We start from the raw sequence: 18,460 nt of genomic DNA, 5'->3' as shown, positions 1-18,460 counted from the left end.
AGGTTGCAAGAGAGGGTTTTTTTCCCTCGCTTCTCTTTGAATAATTTTGCCAATTTTGCCAGAAAAAAGGTCCAAAAATGTTCCCACATTGATTGAAAACAGCATATTTCACAATATCAAAATACATTACTTCATGTGGGTATTTTCTGTGATTGATTTTTTTTTGAATGAAGGACACATTTTTTCATTAAGTCATCCTGCTTGATTCACAACTTGGTTTGATACAATACGTCGTCCTTCATCCAAAAACTCAGTTATTTCAGAGGGTTGGACTACATGCTCCAAATGTACCCAAACGGCATGTGAACTGCGTACACATTTTCTGGAAATAGCTTGTGCATTAGATTTAATACCACTACCTGCGAGTGAGTCCTAATGAGCTTCGTACATCCACATGCGAGACATGTTTGACAGGAGGTCGACTCTGAATGATGCTTCATTGTGTCGGTTATGTAAACAATGATGTATTAAACCAGGGAGACCACACAGTTAGCTCAGCATCACGTAAGACCTAAAAGCTGTTCAAAAGCAACACTAAGTAATTAGCATTAGCTAACAATAGGCTAACTTGCCTGCATTTAGTGAATGTTTAACTGTGTAAGGGACTAAATAGAATACTTAGCAACAGTAACTAGGCGGTGGAATCACTCACTTAGTAGCTTGGAAAAAGGTGCTCAATGTCACTAAGTAATAAAGACATACAAGCATTCCTTAGGATGTCTGTCAGCCAATCATAATGCAAGGTCAGATTTGTAGAATGCTGTGTGATTGCAATCTTTTTAAAATGGTTCCAATGGCAAGTTGGGCAGCAGAAATCAGACCATCTTGATGAAAAGTGGTGCAGCCTATGTGTTGCTTAAAGCCCTTACATCCTTACAGTACCAGTGGAGCACACCGAAGGCAGAAATGTCTTCATTATTTATTATTACCACAAAAAACAAAAACAAAAAAAGCTAATAAGACAGTAAAATGAAAACCTGATTGAACAATAATTTTGTAAAGGCTGAAATGAAATTACCTAACATGCTGTCTACAAGCTGCTCCCTCTACTCAACCCAGGATTGTATGTAAGGAAGAAAAATGGTGTGGTGTATTTACACTTTTACTAGTTCTGAATCAGGACCTGTATTATATGGATCAGGTAGCTTGTGAAAAATAAGTAAGTAGGTTACACCTGTTATTTTAATATTACAGATTACTGACACATCTCATCAACATTTCACATCTCCTGCTGCTCATTTTCAGACCGTAAGGTTGTAAAAAATTAATATGCTGACACTCAAATCTGTTTCTGACTTCTCAGCCAAGCTGTTTACACATCTCAAGTCATTCTTTTAAATATATATATTTTAGTTACTAGCAAATGTCGCCAAACCATATTAGATATGAAAAAAGGATTCTCAAGAAACTGCTAACAAACCACAGATCCCAGATCTCATGTGTTGTTGTCTCTACATGACATTGTCCTTTAGGTTTCTCACTTGTTCAGAGCCTTGGCCGTGCATCACCTTTGTTCCACCCGCACACTGACGATCTAAAGAGCTGCTTTTTCGACTTTAGCATCACCTTCAGCTCAACTGCTAACCCCTGACCTGACCCATTTCATACACACTGCAACAGTCGAGGCCAACACTTAACTGCTACATTGATGTGGTGACCAAGTAACCCCGAGGCCCACCTCTTCATGGAAGCTGTAACATGGCAACCCTGCGGTTTTCCTCACAGATGGTGTAAGAGGCTCACTGCGGCGCCATTTATTTTCTGAGGGAATTGCAAGGCAGGCTCAGGATGTAGCACAGCTCCCACCTGACAACATTGAGCACATTTCTACTGCACATCGCTGAGTTAAATCAACAGTGTCAGTGGGTTTTTGGGTGTGTCAGGTTAATCCAGGGCTGCTCAGATCCCTGCAGATGTTTCTGACACTGTGATGGCTCTTTACAGCTCACAAGCCTCTCAGGGACCTGCCAGTAAGCAGGTTGGTGTCCCAGAGACTGTCACAAGCTCATTATTCAGTCGCCTGGAGGTTTAGCTTCATTGCATTATATTAGCAGTTGTTAATTAACCACCTGAACCCGTCACGAATAGTAAGAGACACGAGTTCTGGTTTCACTGCTCTCCATTTTCTCACCGAATCATTAATAAGATTGACGTGTGTAAAGCAATAATAATGAGCAAATTGCAATTTGAAATTTGTTCCCAATTAAATACTATGTGAAGACTTTTTAATGAGCAGATTGTATTTTGTGTGTTATAGTCAATTAATTGCAAAGTACACGCGGCTAAATGTCTGAAGCCGCTGTAATGTCTGCTGTGCTTCATCTCTGACAGATCCGCTGTCAGCGCTGGAGTTACGTGAGCATATTGGCTGAGGATCTTCATAATCTTACTCAGCCAGAAAGAAGTTGTTAGTCAAGGAAAAAAGAACAACACAAACACCTGTTTCCTCGGATGACTACATGCTCAGAGATTAGTTAGGATTCAACAGATATTCTCATCTTACTTGCAATAACCCTCTCAGGAGCAGTTTGCTCTCTCAGTGAAACAATATGTATTTTGTCTAGGTAAACAATACTATTAGGGCTCCATAGCAAAACAAATGGTATAGAAAGTAAGCTGTAGTCAAAGGGGATTGTGGGAATACAGGGCTGTATTAATTTTCTTGAAAAAACGATGATTGCTTTTTCTTGCTGCTGTTGAGGGTGCAGCTACTGCATGCATTTGCCTCCCCTGTGCTTTCTCTTTTCCCTTTGAGCTGGCTGTCTATCTGCACTGAGGTGGACGTAATGCATGTGGAGCGCTTTTCTGTCACATACGACTCATCTATTGTTCTGACTGGCAATATTGCTGCTGAGTGTCAAGGAACGGATAAAGAGCGAAAGCAATTACTTCAGTGTGGTAAAGCAATTGTGTCTGTCACCACTTGATTTGAAATGCAGCTCAACACCAAAAACACCTTATACATAAAAAGCACACCTCCAGTCCGCCTTGTTAAAAGAAGACTTGCTCCTGTCAATCGGCGATGCATTAGTCTGCAGGAAAACTTTTCAAAAGCATTACCAGTGCACATCAGAGGGATCTCTTCAAAAGCATAGATGATTGCCTTGAATTGTTATTCTGTGGCCTTGCTGTCTTTAAAGGCTCTGTTTGGTTTGGTTGTGTGTGTGTGTGTGTGTCCCCTTCCAGACGGTCAGCACCGACCCTTATCCTGTGAAACTTCACTATGACAAATCTCACGACCAGGTGTGGCTGCTCAGCTGGGGAGACATGGAGAAGAACTTCCCTACTCTCCAAGTAAGTCCACCATTTGCTGTTTATTACCCTTAAATTCTGTTTATTCCTCAGATTCATCTGTGTTAAATGGTAGAAAGGCAGAGAATAAGACGTACAAGCACAGAGATGCAGACATTGACAGGATTTGATCCAAGGTTAGCAAAGGGTCAGTGCATTTGTTTGTGTTGCCAGTGCACTTGAGTCCTGTCAATGTCATGCCAAATTATCGATTAAGTGTATTATTTTCTTGATTGGCAAAACATCAGAAAAATGCACACCATGTAACTACAAAGATATAAAACTGTTTGAAGCGGAAAACAGTGACATTTAACAGTCTGACACCAGCAAACATTTGTCGTTGTTGCTTGAATGGATTATTTAGCTAATTGTTTCATCTTTAGATCAGATTACCTTAAATATAGGGCAACAAATGGGAACAATCAGTCCAGTGCTGATAATAAATATCACACCAATAAATTTCATCATTCATTATAACAAATTAAACCTGATTGTAGAAGAATGTTTTCAACCTTATAATCACCATCTTGAAAGGACAGTACAACTAATTAAATGTGAATTCCTCCAAATTGTCCTGTTCCTCCCCTTTTTGACGTGACTTATGACATCAATGTAACATTAATCACTACAGCCTCGCTGAGATTTTCAATTGTCTTGCCTGATGTGGGACAAATAATAGTCACTTACATATTTGTACAGTGACACATGTTCAGTCGTTTTGGCTCAGAATTCCAGCACATCGGATTTGAAATAAAACCAGTGGCTCTGAGTGTAAAGTGCTGATTGGTCACATCTGCGTACAGTCCGACCAATATCTGAGAGATTCAGAAAAATCTGCTAATAATATTCAGCCAATAATAAAGGTTTTCACATTTCTTTGAATTTTCTTTGAAGATTTATGACCATGATTTTTACTCATCTGTTTCTCAATTATCTCATAGTTTACCTTTTGTGTGCAGGAATTTACTAACATGAATATGCCATGAATTCTTATATAAACGCCGGTATTCAAATAATGGCCAGGTCTCAAATAGTAGTCATGATTGTGGCCTCTCAAAAGCAGATGAAGTCATTATTTGAGTGCTTTCCACTGCTGTTTTATACATTTGTTCACATAGTTTTATATCCCCAGCTGGTATTTATTTAACACCTTGGGTAAAAACAGTCGGCAGCAGCCGTTCTAACACGCCCTCTGTGTACATAGAGCAGCATTCAGAAATTCTGGCAATTGAAAACTATAGTTAACAGATATGTAACACATCAGATGTCAGCGAGAAGCCAACACAAACAAACAAAGGCTGTTCACTAATAATAATAATAATAATAATAATAGTATAATGTAGTATAATACAGCACACTCATATAAGTCTAACAAGATGATGCTTTCATATTTGATTAACTCCAGTTATTTCTTCTTCATTTAGCTTAACATCCTGCCGCCACCCAAGGCTAACACTTACCGATTGTTTTATAAAAAGGCTACCTTTAAAGGGAAGGGTGCGAGACTATTAATGTGAAAATTGTGCAGGAAGTTTTGAGTTTTATTCATTAAAATAACAATAACAAAGTGGACGGCCTGACATGACTGGCTGTACTGATGGAATTGGTGGTGTAGAAGTGCACTTCGTACTGAATTAACAATACAGGTAAACGTGGAGAAAGTCTGGCATTAACTGAGGAACAGGGGAATTAAGAATTAAGCCTGTTCTCTAGGGCACAGAGGTAAAAATAAAGGAGAATTATGGTATTGGCAATAGCTAATATCAGCATGGCCAATTTATAGGTCTAGTTCTGGTCATATAAGGTGAACAGTGGAGGTATTGTAGCCTCTTTTATTGATGTATTTTTCAACAGGACAATTAAAGGACTACAAATCCTACACTGTACTATACAATACAGAACCAACACAGCAAAACTGTGTCAGTGTCCAAATAATTTATGGTTACACTTTGTGTCACCGTGACACAGATTTGAAGAGCATGCTACAAATAGAATCCAATATGTAATGCAATGGTATTTTTTTAAGTATATTTTGTTTTCTCTGAGAGTCATCTTGACTCATCTCGAGCTTTTGAGTGTTTTTTACTCGCTTGACAATCCCGCTTGTCATCGCCTGCGCAGAATTTCATAATGCAGAGTTTGGTCTGTGGCAATTTGCTTTGTGCATTGTGGGCAAAATCAAAGCAAAACCTGCCTCCACACAAGCACATTTCTGCACGCACCGGCATTATTTAGACACCAGTGACAACAGCACACATCACCTCCCACTATGAATCTCCAACATTTCAGCAATAAAGGAAGAGGCTGAAGAGTTGAGTAAAGAAAACAATGATAGCAATATATTAAGTGATTTATTTGAATGGGCACTGCAAAATGAAATAACATGTCAGTTACAAGTATTTTGGTTGTAAGCTACAAATGAGTATGAGTTATAGAGTCGAAACCATCAGTCTTACGTTTAACACCCACCTCTTTCTTCATTGGTGTTCATCAGGTGATTAATCAGGCCAGTGGAAGAGTCTCCCACCACACTGTCCACACACAGCCGGTCGGCAGGCGCTTCGACAGGGTGGACGACTTCTTCATTCCCGCCTCCAGCCTTATCATTAACCACATCAGGTACGTCCAGTATGATCCAAGAACACTCCTAATGCAAATTGATTTGCAAATTAAAATCACCCCATTGGCATTTTATTCCCTTTTTTTCTCCCACACTCAATACTACAATAATGATTTGGATGAGTGTTTTGTGTGAGTGTGTGCTTGTCTGTTAATGGAGGTTTTTGGAGGAAAGTCTGGTTGTCATCTGTGCTGCAGGGAAGGTGGCAAACCACCTGAAATAGTTCTAAAAATAAACCCTTGTTACATCAGCTGTGGAATTAACTTTTTAAATCTGAATTTATGAAACCAAACGCTGCTCAGTTGAATTGCTAAAAGATCAGTCTTGTAATTCTCCCAGTAAAAACACTGATAGCAATAGAAAAATGTCACTGTTTAATTGCTTGACTACACATTGTATCCCAGAAACAAAGCTATTTCCGGCTTTTAGGACAGGCCGGCCCATTTCTTCTAACAAACAGAGCAGCGCTGTTTGAGTTAGCTAAACATACCTCATGCTATTGTTTTGCTATCAGAAGTCAGATAATTAGGTCTGGAGAGACGAGTGCTTCCTCTGGGGAGACTTTCTCGTGTCGTCACAGAGAGCAACAGGTCAACAGTCACAACAACCTTGAATGTAAGAAGCTGTTTTAGGTAAATGAGTTGATCAGACGTCGTGTGCTGATTCTTTAGCTACTTCAAACCCTGTTTGGCCAAGAAGTGAAGATTCTTTAAGATTATTTTCATTATTCAATTATTTATTTTCATATTTAGTCTACAAAGTGTCAGAAAAAAGAAAGTCAAAGGTGACATTTTCAAATGTGATTCCCCCAAATTCAGGTGATGTTCAATCTGCAATTATTCAAACACAGAAAAACAGCAGATCCACACTTTGGAGAAGGTCACACCATCCAGCCCTGCCTGGCAGGCTGGACATCGGCTCATCTGTAGCTGGTGAGAATGTGCTCTGTGTTTGAGCACATTGCTTTCTCCAGGTACGTCACTGAAACGAGGGTAGGCAGTATAATTGTGTTGCTAAGCATCCAGAATGGTAAGAAAATGCTGATGACCATCATTTGCACAGAGCAGTGGATTCAACCTTAACTCAGCTCGTCTCATACTAAATCCTTTTTTTAAAAAAAAAAAAAAAAGATCCTCATGAACTTTAAAGACTGAATCAGCTCCAGTTTTTATAGCTGCTGACATTTTCTCTTTGACAATGTCAGAGACAAATATCAGAGACATATCAGAAAGAAATCAATTCAATCCCAACAGCTGCTTCCTCAGTACCGACAGTCTCCCAGACTCTTTGTGTCAAATGGTCAGAGGCTGGTTCTTCTCCAGGAACACTTATCTTAGAAGTCATTAGGGCACCTGGACTTGGATGACTTATTCATTATTCTTGTTATTTTCTGTGTTTTCACCAAGATAAAATTAAAAATCTGCATAAAGCTACGAAGACAGTAGCCAGAGGGAGACAGTTGGGACTTCACCTCCTCTCTAACACTTCAGTTAATCAACAGCAAAGCAGCGACATGCTGAATGCGGAGTGTACTGAAACGCTGATGTGGGTTTTAAAAGTCATGAGCAGTTGTCACACTCAGGCTTCAGGTGGACCGAGAAAACGCTGGTCCCAAACTCTTGATTAACGTCACAGAGAGGCCAGGAACAAGCAGGAGGTCTGGAGGATTTCAGGATGTTAACGGTCTCCTGGAGAGAGGGAGAAAGCTGTGTGTGTGTTGTGGGTGGGGGTTGCTAGCACAGCTGTAATTAGATCCACTGAGACCTGCAGGGAAGATTGCAGGAAAGTGAGGCCACATTTTTTTTTTTGCAGTGTTGTGTTTGAAAATTGCCATCTTTACCAACTAGTTGCTCGACCACTTTGATGCTCTTAAGCATCAGCTTACTGTGGGTTAGTGCAGCTGCCAGCTCCTCTTGTTTAAAATGTTGTTTACATGGCTGAAATGTGAAACGCACCACCTGAACAGTTTACCTTCACGTAGTGTCCTGGCCCTGCAGCTCATGAGCTACACAAAATGCTTTCTCAATATAAAGCTGCAGTTCTGTGGACAAGCTGCTAAACAGAGCTAATGCTAGGACAGGGCAATATGGATAAAATCCTCTCTTTTTGTCATTTGCAGGGCTGCAGCTAACAGTTGTTTTCATAATAGAGGTTTTGTCATCAAATGTTATGTTATATCTGACTAAGTTTACCTGTTTCACATGAAGAACCATCAAAGTTTGGCATTCTCATTAGCTGCGTTTCCATTGCCCCTAGAAATGCGCAAATCCTAAATATCGCAATAAAAAAACGGTAATGGAAACACCTACATTTCGAAAATCCTCTCAAATATCACAAAAACATTTTTACGCTCTCATTTTTTTTTGTATTGTATTTTGTATGTTTTCTGGTGCACGCCATTAACTTTATTATTTACACATAATTGCTGATAGAAAATATGTTCAAAGGACACTTCAGTAATTCACAGTCCTGTATTCTGCTGCTGCTCCGCCGGCGCGAGCTGACGCTGTCAGTGCGAGCCTAGCGTAATTACAACGTGATAAATAATAGGCCATTAAAATCAGTGATCACTCTAAGTCAACAGATCATTTCTTTATTTCATCTTCAGCATTTGTGCATTAGAGTATGTGCAATCCTACAAGGCCAGGAACATGCATGTGCTTTTTAATTATAAGGCTTTTTTTTAAGTTTTACCGAAGCACAGCACGCACACACATCTTGCGGGACCTCCGAGAATTTACGAGAATTTCGGCTGGTTCGCAAGTCGCATTTGAACTTTGCCGAAATTTCAGAAATACCGCTTTTATTTTGCGAACAACTGTAATGGAAACGCAGCTATTCTCACTCACTAATTTTCCATTGATTGACGAATCGACTAATCTTTGCAGCTCTTTCAATATCAATTAATCTGATAATTAGTGCAGTCTATAAAATGGCAGAGGCCAAACTAATGTTTTCATATTGCTCGTTTTGTCCAGCCAACAGTTCAAAACCCAAAAATGTGCAGTTTAGTTTTGGAATTTCAGCTTGAAAAGGACTAAAATGACAATCGCAAATGAGTTCATCAAACCAGTGGCTGATTAATTTACTTGAATAATCAAGTTCTTGTTTCCGCACTAGTACACCTTACACACTTTATTTAATCAGGTAAATCCCGATGAGATCAATGTCTCACTTCAAGAGAGACCCGAGTACATAGGTGCATCAACAAACTTGAAACAGGCAATATAAAATATAGAATATTCATTTGTGAATGATCAAAATAATGCCACACAATCATAGCATAATAATAACTACACACAATAAAAATGATCAAATATGATAAAAAGTCAAAACCATCAGTGGGTTAAAAGCAGTCACAACTAAAATCAGTCAGTGTTTTTACTAAATTTATGAATTGACCAACTGGAACCAAAGTTTCAAGGTACGTTGCAATTCATTGCAAACATGCAGTGAAAAGAATTTAAAAGCAGTCTTTCCCGGATTAGTGTTAACCCCACGAACCTGCAGCACTCACACACACACCTGTGAGCAGGTGTCATGTGTTCCAACTCACCAGCCAATATGAGAGATGTCAGTCAGATGTCAATAAGTTGGCAATGTGTGATTCAAAAACCATTTAAAAATCCAATAGTCCTGGTCTTTGAGACTGTTGAGACTTTGCAGACTGTTTCTGCTAAAACAGCAGAAACAGTCTGCAAAGGATGACAGCTGACAAATTGATGCTGATTTACTGAACATATAATCATTTAGATGATGTGGTTTGTAAAAATAAGAAATGCAAATGTAGAGAGTGACCAGTAAAATATAAACACCTTTACAAAGAGATGCAGTAGAATACAATAACACTGCAGAATGTACAGCTGATATCCACTGACTGCTTCAAAAATATATATCTACTTTATAGTGGGGTTGTATTGGATTGCACAGTATTTGTGTGTTTCTAATATTTTGTCCAGTATTTGAATTCTAGCTGAAATTATTTTTTGATTCACTACATTTAGCTGAAAGCAGAGGGAGATGCTGCTGGCTCTCCATGCAGTTCTGCTACACACTCATAATTCAGCCTTGTAACAGTGGTGTGAAGCAGCCTTCTGTGTACTTGCCAGGACAATGTGTCAGCATACAGCTGAAGTACACAAAGAGCTTTCAGGTCTGTACATGTGCGTGGATGTTTTTTATCCGGACAGCTCTCTCTATCACAGATATTAGGAACGTTCGAATTAATTGCTGCCTTGTGGCTCTGATTTTATTTATTTATTTACTTCTGATCTAGTACACACACGGCCATTTGTCTGCCGGCAGGAACGCAGCATTGATCAGTCGATTTAGCAACATGAGCAGCGTGCAAACAGCCGACATATATTCAGCAACTTCCGGGGATTGTTTAATGACTGGGGATTCCCTAAGCAGCTACTGTAAAGCGAGCAGGAACTTCTGGGGGCTGTCATTCATTAAACCATCGACTTACAGTCAGGCAGCATTGCAAGTCAGCAAAAACAAAAAGCTGTGATTTCTTATTTTTACCCACATCTTCAGTACTCTGCCAGACTGCCTTTTGGCAAAACAAGCCGAGTGAGATGTTGATTTGATGTATTTGTGCTGGAGGATGGGTGAACATGAATTGCTGTGTTATAGATACCTTTTACTGTGCAGTGTTCATTGTTCTGTTCCATGTTCATGAGTTTTGCCCTCAGGATCTCCAACTGAACTGCAGAGGAAAGTGTTGAGAACTGAAATTATTGACAGGAAGATAAGACGATAAAATGTGAAGCAGTTGAACGTAATCCTGTTGTGCAGAACCAGGGAGAAATTTTAATGCATTAATCATTAGTACAAACGACAAACAGCAGCTGTCAGTTTGGCTGAGAGCAATCTGTGTCTGCCAGTAAAGCAACCCAGCTGTGTTCACATTCGAGGGAGGCCAAACAATGCCTGATTAATTTATCATACATGAAAAAATATCGCGCTGACAGTGAAAATATTTTTATCGCTGGGTAAACGGACCATTGACCTTTAGCTTCCAAGTATGTTACCGATATATCACAGTGTGTGCGTGTGCATGTGCACTACCCATTGATCTGCCACAAGAGCAACAATATTGAATACAATCCACAGCAAAACAATTTCAACAGTGTTTGACAGGTAGTGATGATATTTTGAATCAATATTCAGTAAATCGTCAGCTCTGTCTCCCAGTGGATGAAACAGGAAAATTGTTTTCAGGTTTAAAACTGCAGAGTACTTTTAAAAAAATGACTTCTCTCTAAATGCTCACTTGTCTTGGAGCTTATTTTAGGATAAAGAACCAACATGTTTAATGTCAGAGGACCCCCTTTGATTTTAATCTAACAAATTGGGTCGGTTTGTCATAAACGTCGAGACCTACAATCTCCCAACTGTTAAACTAGAAGATGGAAAAGATCTGTCTTGATTCATGAGTCTTCGTGAGACTCATTTCTAGAATGAGTGATAAAATGAATGTACCCTGGTTGAACTTCTTTTGTTTCCAGTGGACATAAATTCAGTGACAATATGTAAAAATTTCAAGATGAAGTGACAGTTTCATTAAATTTAAAATATCTGAAACAGTATGAGTTCATAATGTTTACAAAGACAGACACGCTTTGCAGTGAACCCAAAAACTATAAGCCTGGCAGTGTCTAAACTATCTGTGTACACAATTTAAAGCAAAATTTAAGTGGTGTTAAATTATATGTTTTAACATTTTAATCTAAGTATATGCATGTATCTATATCCAAAATCAGAAGAGAAGTGCATTAAATCCAAGCGGCTCATTTAAATTGTCCATAGTTTTACAACTTTCCACTGTATTTCTGCTCTTTACATTAATACTCAACTTCCTGTAGCAGTAGAAACTGAACTTACAGGTTTATAGAGTTGCGTCAGCTGGAGAGTTAGAGGTTCCCACAGACAGTTAATTCACATATTTTAACATTGTTAGGTTAATATACATTTGTGGTTCTACACTGAACACTGTTTCAGGTACCCGTTAGCTTTGGCTGCTATCAGTTAGCTGCACACATACTGTGCACAGTGTAGCTCATTGTTAATGCAGGGCAAAATCTAAATGAACTTGTTTAGATGTTGGGCAGAGATACCAGGATATACGTCAGACATCATCTTTGACAACATCTTCTGTACTTGCCTCACACTACAGGCTTTATTCTGCCTTTCTGCACAGGCAAAACATACACCACCTATGCTCACACTGAACGTAAACATGAAACCAGAAAAAAATAGACTTTGGAGCCACAGACAGCTGGGAGGACACAAACAATGGGGCCTATTTCTTTTTGGTAAAGTTCAGTTTTATTTCTATCATGACACCGTCTCAGTCAAGACTTACAGGCAGGCAAGCTCTCTACAGTTTATAACGGATCGTTTGACATATGGGAAATCTGCCAGACATCCACCTGATTCTCCGACAGCTACTCACTGACGTCAAACCACAACCAATCCGACAGAAATTTGGCTCAATTCTAAAATAAGCTTTAAATGAGCCTAAACCTGTGCAATGTCTGCCCAGCATAACACATGTGTTGAAGAACATGATGTTAATTTGTGTGCAGGAACTTTCAGTTTTCTCTCCATTTTAAACCAAAAAAAGCCAGACAGACCTCGTCTGCTACGGCCTCAGAGTGTGAACCCAGTGGACAAAACGATCTCTGGATCAATGAATCCCTCCACAGGGTTGATAATGTGCTCCGTGGCTTTCAAACAGCCATTTTCTGTTCACAGGTACAGACAGCTTGGTGTTCAGATGGTATAAAAGATGATGAATGACGGCGAGATTGAAGTGCCTGTCAGCATCGATCAGATGGTACTCACATTTAATTGAGGCGGCTCCTTGCATATTCCCCTCTTCCCGGTTGAGCTGTTAAAATGTAATGTGCCATTAAGAGATTCTTTGGGTTTTTTAATGACTAGCATTTTCACTGATCAATGCCCCACATATAAAATGGCTATAAGTCTATTAGGGGGAAAGAGTAGATGGTGCTGTACTGCCGATATGAAGATTGTCAGGGACCAGAATTTGGCTGTTGAAGTGGTGAAATGGACCTCTAAGCCACGTTTATTTTTTTTTTCTCCCTAACACGTCATTAACATTATGCCAGTTCAATTTCCATAATTAGCCAGTACAAGTCAATTTGCTTTTCTTCATCTTGATGTGTGGATTGTGCTGCTTTATTTTGAGATGTTACCACTATCTGCCTGAGAATTCATGAGCCCTAGAAAAAAGAGGAATCGACACTCTTTACCAGCATATTCTTTAAAGCACTAAATTGATGAATAATTACCTTTTTAAAATTACCTTTACTCAGTATTTACAAGAGCTTGTGTTGTCTTTACCATCCAGAAATGCTGGCAATGTTGGTGAAAAATGTATAATCAACTCTACTTGTTACTTGTGTCGGGTCCAGCCTACTCTTATACTGCACTGAATGTTAGCTGCCCAGGGCAGGAAGGTACAGCCACGATAGCATCAGCATGCTAATGACAATGCTAACATATTGATGTTTAGTAGATATAATGTTCACCATCTTAGTTTAGCATGTTAGCATCAATCAGAATTTATTTGTATCACCTTTCATACACAGTAATGTAACACAAAGTGCTTTACATTAAAAAAAAAAAAAAAAAACATTTCAACCCCGACCCCCAACACACACATTCCCCCCACGCCACCCTGATCCACGCACAAACAATAAATGACTACTGACTCAATAAAAACAGGAAATGAGGAAATGCTATGATAACTTCTCATGAGTCTGCAATAAGGAAACACCAGAGATTAAAAAAAAGTAGTTTAAGTAGATCTAAAGTATAACCAGGAGTGTGAGGTGGGGTATTAAAAGGAAAATAAAGACATAAATAATACGAGAATAAAATAATAAAACCACAAAGAGGAGATGGTGAAGTAAAACCAGACGTAAAAAAAATGTTTTGAAGAGGGAAACAATCAAGAAAATAAAGATGGAAAAAAGAACAAGGAGTAAAACAGGCTAAAACAAGTGAATAAAGGAAAGAGAAATACATTAAATAGACAAGGTTCAGTGAAAAGCCAGATTAAAAAGGTAGGTGTTAAATTTGCTTTTAAAAATAGCAACACTGTCAGCTGCCCTCAGGTCTTCAGGAAGGCTGGGCCACAGTAATAAAAGGATGCCTCACTGCTAAGTAGCACTAAACACAGAGTACACCTGAGCCTGATGGGGCGGGTCAACTAAAGTACTGGACAAGTTAAAAATACAACTCGATGATGAGGTTAGAGTTAAGGGAGCCGAAATAATAACTGTTATTATTCCATTCATCCTGAGGCCGACACGAACACGAACCAACAGCTGACAAGATATTTCACCAAGATGTGTAGATGTAGACGATGTATTTCACTGGATAAGTAAAAACTACATTGAAGTTGAGTCGTTGCCAAATTCATGAGGCTTCATCCTCCAAGAACCATGAACGTCTGCACAAAATGTGATGACAAACCATCCAATAGTTATTGAGATATTTCAGTCTGGACCGAAGCGGTGGACGGACTCTGCCGTCTCTAGAGTGTCATAATTTGGGGTTTACTAGAAAACAGAATGTGTTATTGATTAAATCTTTGTTTTTTTTCTCTTGAAATTGTCCACAGATTTGGCCTCATCCTTCATCGGAATGAGCCTGTTCTCCACAAGATCGACCTGGAGACGACGTCGTATGTGAAAAACATTAGCTTACGGGAGTATAACTGCATCCCCAAGTCTGTCGCCTACACCCATCTCGGCGGCTACTACTTCGTCAACTGCAGGCCTGACTCCACCGGCGCCACGCAGCCCCAGCTCGTCCTGGACAGCGTGACAGATAGTGTGATCGGCCAAAACCGAGACGTCACCGGCACTCCATACGTGTCTCCAGACGGCCACTACCTGGTCACTGTCGACGACGGCGACGGCCTGATGAGGATCCAGGTGATCTCAGAGCGAGGGGAGATCAAGGAGCCCTTCGACATCCACACCAACCTTCACCTGTCCGACCTGGCCTTCCAGCGCTCCTTCACGGAAGTCCACCAGTACAACGTGTTCGGCAGCTCCGGCCGCCAAACTGACGCTCTGTTTGTGGAGCTGAGCACCGGCAAAGTCAAGATGATCAAGAGCTTGAAAGAGGCCACCAAGTCGTTCGAGTGGCCGTGGAGCAGTAGGAACAGGGTAATGGCGGGCAGCGGACTGTTCGGACAGTATCTCATGACCCCGTCCAGAGAGTCCCTCTTCATTCTGGACGGACGGCTCAACAAGCTCAACTGTGAGATCACCGACGTCCCCAAAGGCAACGTAGTGGTGTGGGTCGGGGAGTCTTAGGTCGTAACATCGAGACCCAATGAGCTTTCCTTTCCTCAAAGGTACTGTTGCACTGAATTCTGTTGCAGAGTTTTTAAATTTCATGGGAGCGCAATAGTGAGTACCACAGATTCAGAAACCAAATTGACCATTTGTGAATCCATTGGATGAGGGACTGTCGTCCACAAAAAAAAACAAAACAAGTAAGCAAGTAATTGATTGATTTTGTCTTCAAGCCAAGTAAAAAAAAATGTTTAACTCAACATAAAGTTGCTTACTGGTAACATTTTTCCGTAAATACGTGCAACTTTGCATTATTACTCACAATCGGTTGTATTCAGTGTGCAGGAATGCTGTAGATAATCTCTGACCAAAACTAATCTCTAAGTGAATTGGCAGAAATCAATATACATACTGTATATGTCCAGAATAACTCCTGTAATTTAAGTTTACCCATCCCCAACTTTTTCCTGTGCCTTCAAGGAAAATTCCCCTCCATCAGAGGAATTAGTGTAATCATTCCTAGTGTGACTGCAGACTGCACCTCTTTCTTTGACCCCCTCCATTCGTGGTGAAACAAATCCACCGCTCTCGTCTCTCCGTCCGTCCAACGCCGCCGACTCAGTCTAATTAAAGTGAGCCCTTGCTGTGATCCCAATACTGCTTGAAGTGCAGACTGAGACTGAGTGGTTCATTATGGTTGTGAGATCTGTAACCTTTGATCTGAAATTATAACCAGCGTTGGAAGGTTTTGAAATATATCTATATATCTATATATTTAGAGAGAGAGAGATTTTTTTTCCTTTTAATCCAAAGCAGAACAATGAAAATCGGTGGCAATGCTAGTTAAATTGTACCAGCTTTACTTTAAATTTAAAATGTTCCTTAGCAATGAGCACTCGTGCTTGAAAGTCCTATCATAACTTCAATATCCCTGGACCAAAAGAAAAGAAAAGCATCTTAGAGGGTAATAGAATGAACTGTGGAAAACATGCATTGTCTGCTCTGTTTGACGGCGTGTTTCAAGTGGCTGTGTTAATGTGAAGTAACGATGAGCTAGCACACTGGGGAGAGGGGTAGTTGTGGCTGTATTGTGTAGAGGGTCTTTGAGGATAGGCTTTGAATTTAAGAAACAGCTCTTTTTCTGAAATCTCCTGCAGTAGTTACATAGCTGGCAAGTCAATGAAACAGATTCCTAGCTGGACACATTTCTATGCATTTTCACCCTGGCACTCGATGACTCTGTGAATCACAATGGGCAACTGTATCTCAAATTTAGTACAGACTTTTGATGTGTACAGATTATATAAAGTCATTCTGTCTTTCCTGTTGAATCTTACGTATATATTTTGGTTTTATTGTAATTTCATCCTTTCTGTTTGCCCGTCACGTTGTTTTTCCGACCTTTAAACCTGACTGTACTGCTGATGATGACCTCTGACCTTTCTCTCTATTTATGTTCTGTACATAGCGGCCGACTGTGAGACCATTAGTTTCCCATCCATGTACAGATTCACGCAGGTTCTGTTCATTTTCCGAGCCAATAATCACACTCCTTTTTAAGAAATTAGAAAAAACACACAGCTGTCATTTTCAACATCCTGTACACAAGCACATTGTGATCACAAACACCGCTTCCACCTCCATATAGCCATGTCTTGTATGTTCCTTCATGTGATTGTTATTTATATAGACAAAACACGCTTGTCATTTTACCCAATAATAAAAACTAGACCATGAAAAACAAGTGTGATATTGTCTTTTTTTTTCTCATTAAAGCAACCTTTTATACAGCAGTTGCTGGTACACCATCACGTATTGACAAGTTTCCTTTAGGAGCTAAAGCAGCCTGTTGCCAATTATTATGCAACAAGAACAAGGTCAAGGCTGTCTGGTTCCTTTGGGTATATTTATCTTGCAGCAAGGCATGCAGTGTAACACATCATTATAATTAGCAAAGAAAGAAAATACAGTTGCAAGACTTAAAGATCTGTGACTGAAGGAAAGCAGAGCAATGGTCGGAGCAACTTGTCATGCAGCCAGTTTATGTCAGATGCATTAAAATCATTTCTTTGACGAGAAGAGTCTGTGATATTCTGCACTTTTTGGGAAATGTGATTGACATGGACATCATTCAACTGCCTGAAGGCTAAGTGGAAAACGTCCACCACTATTAATCCTTCCTCATATAATTAGATTTTGATATTTTACAGCGCTACTTTGAGGTGGGAAGAAATTTGGGGATTGCATGTTGCTGTCCAAAACCAGGAAGTGTGTTCTTTAAAGTAAACATGTAAACTGCTGAATACTGCAAAAGAACAGAAAGCCAACAAAAAGATGCACAACACATGGTGATGGCTCACAGTCCAAGAGAGTGATTTCTAACTGAATCACTTCATACGCTGGTCATGAGTTAAACAACAAGCTGTCAGAATAAAAGTTTACCTTTAGTTTTACCTAAGTGTAGCAGAAGTGAAAGGAAACATAAAATGGAAATGGAATGGAAAGTAAAAGTACCTCAAAATTATACATACAATAGATCCAAGTTACTTTAAACTAACTTAAACTGACTTTAATACACAAAAAAAAAAATGAAAATGTTGGATTTCCTCTGTTACTTAAGTCGATTAATGAATTAGTCCAACTGAAACTTCATCTGCAACAATTTTCATTATACAAACTGAGACTCGAGAGAAAAATGAATGAGGAAAAACACTAAATTTAAGCAGAAGCCAAGAACGACTGTTGACCACTTTCATCTTATTCATGTTACAGTGAATCCTACATTCACATCAAGCAGCAAAAATGAAATGAATCCAACACAAATGTGCCAAAAAAAAACTGCAATTCCTCAAACAGCCACTTGAGGCTGGTTCCAAGAGCCAGAGAATCCCCATAGACCCCCATATTAAAGCTTGTTTACAGGCTGGTACAAAAACATTTTTGTCTCTATTGCTAATTTCTTGCTAATTTGAGGCATCTGTGTGATTTAGTGTTTCACACTTAATATGTCAACAGCTGCATGCTGTGTTTAAAGGTAAGAGTTTGGCAAGAACTTCACAAACTGAAACCACGTTGTGAAAATCTGGCCAAAGCAAATGTAAAATACTGTAACTGTCACCTGGCCACCAATCAGAAATGAGTGTTTTCTGTGGCTGTGATGTATTTGTCATTAATCTACAGCTGTCGTCTGCGGTAGAAATAATGT

At 39.6% G+C, this 18,460-nt stretch overlaps 1 protein-coding gene across 1 annotated transcript in view; it reads left to right on the top strand.

The window, feature by feature from the left end:
- fstl5 (follistatin-like 5) overlaps nucleotides 1-16,983 on the top strand; it is a 163,779-nt gene extending 146,796 nt beyond the window's left edge. Inside the window, exons 14-16 of the mRNA XM_041944045.1 lie at nucleotides 3,187-3,294; nucleotides 5,786-5,910; nucleotides 14,571-16,983. Coding sequence (XP_041799979.1) covers nucleotides 3,187-3,294; nucleotides 5,786-5,910; nucleotides 14,571-15,273 — 936 coding nt within the window. The 3' untranslated portion in view covers nucleotides 15,274-16,983. The remainder of the gene's footprint in view (nucleotides 1-3,186; nucleotides 3,295-5,785; nucleotides 5,911-14,570) is intronic.
- Nucleotides 16,984-18,460: the final 1,477 nt, after the last annotated feature.

The sequence above is a fragment of the Chelmon rostratus genome, chromosome 9 (assembly GCF_017976325.1).
Source record: "Chelmon rostratus isolate fCheRos1 chromosome 9, fCheRos1.pri, whole genome shotgun sequence".
Taxonomy (NCBI): domain Eukaryota; kingdom Metazoa; phylum Chordata; class Actinopteri; order Chaetodontiformes; family Chaetodontidae; genus Chelmon; species Chelmon rostratus.
The sequence above is the reverse complement of the archived record's forward strand: the minus strand, read 5'-3'. Positions and strand labels throughout refer to the sequence as shown.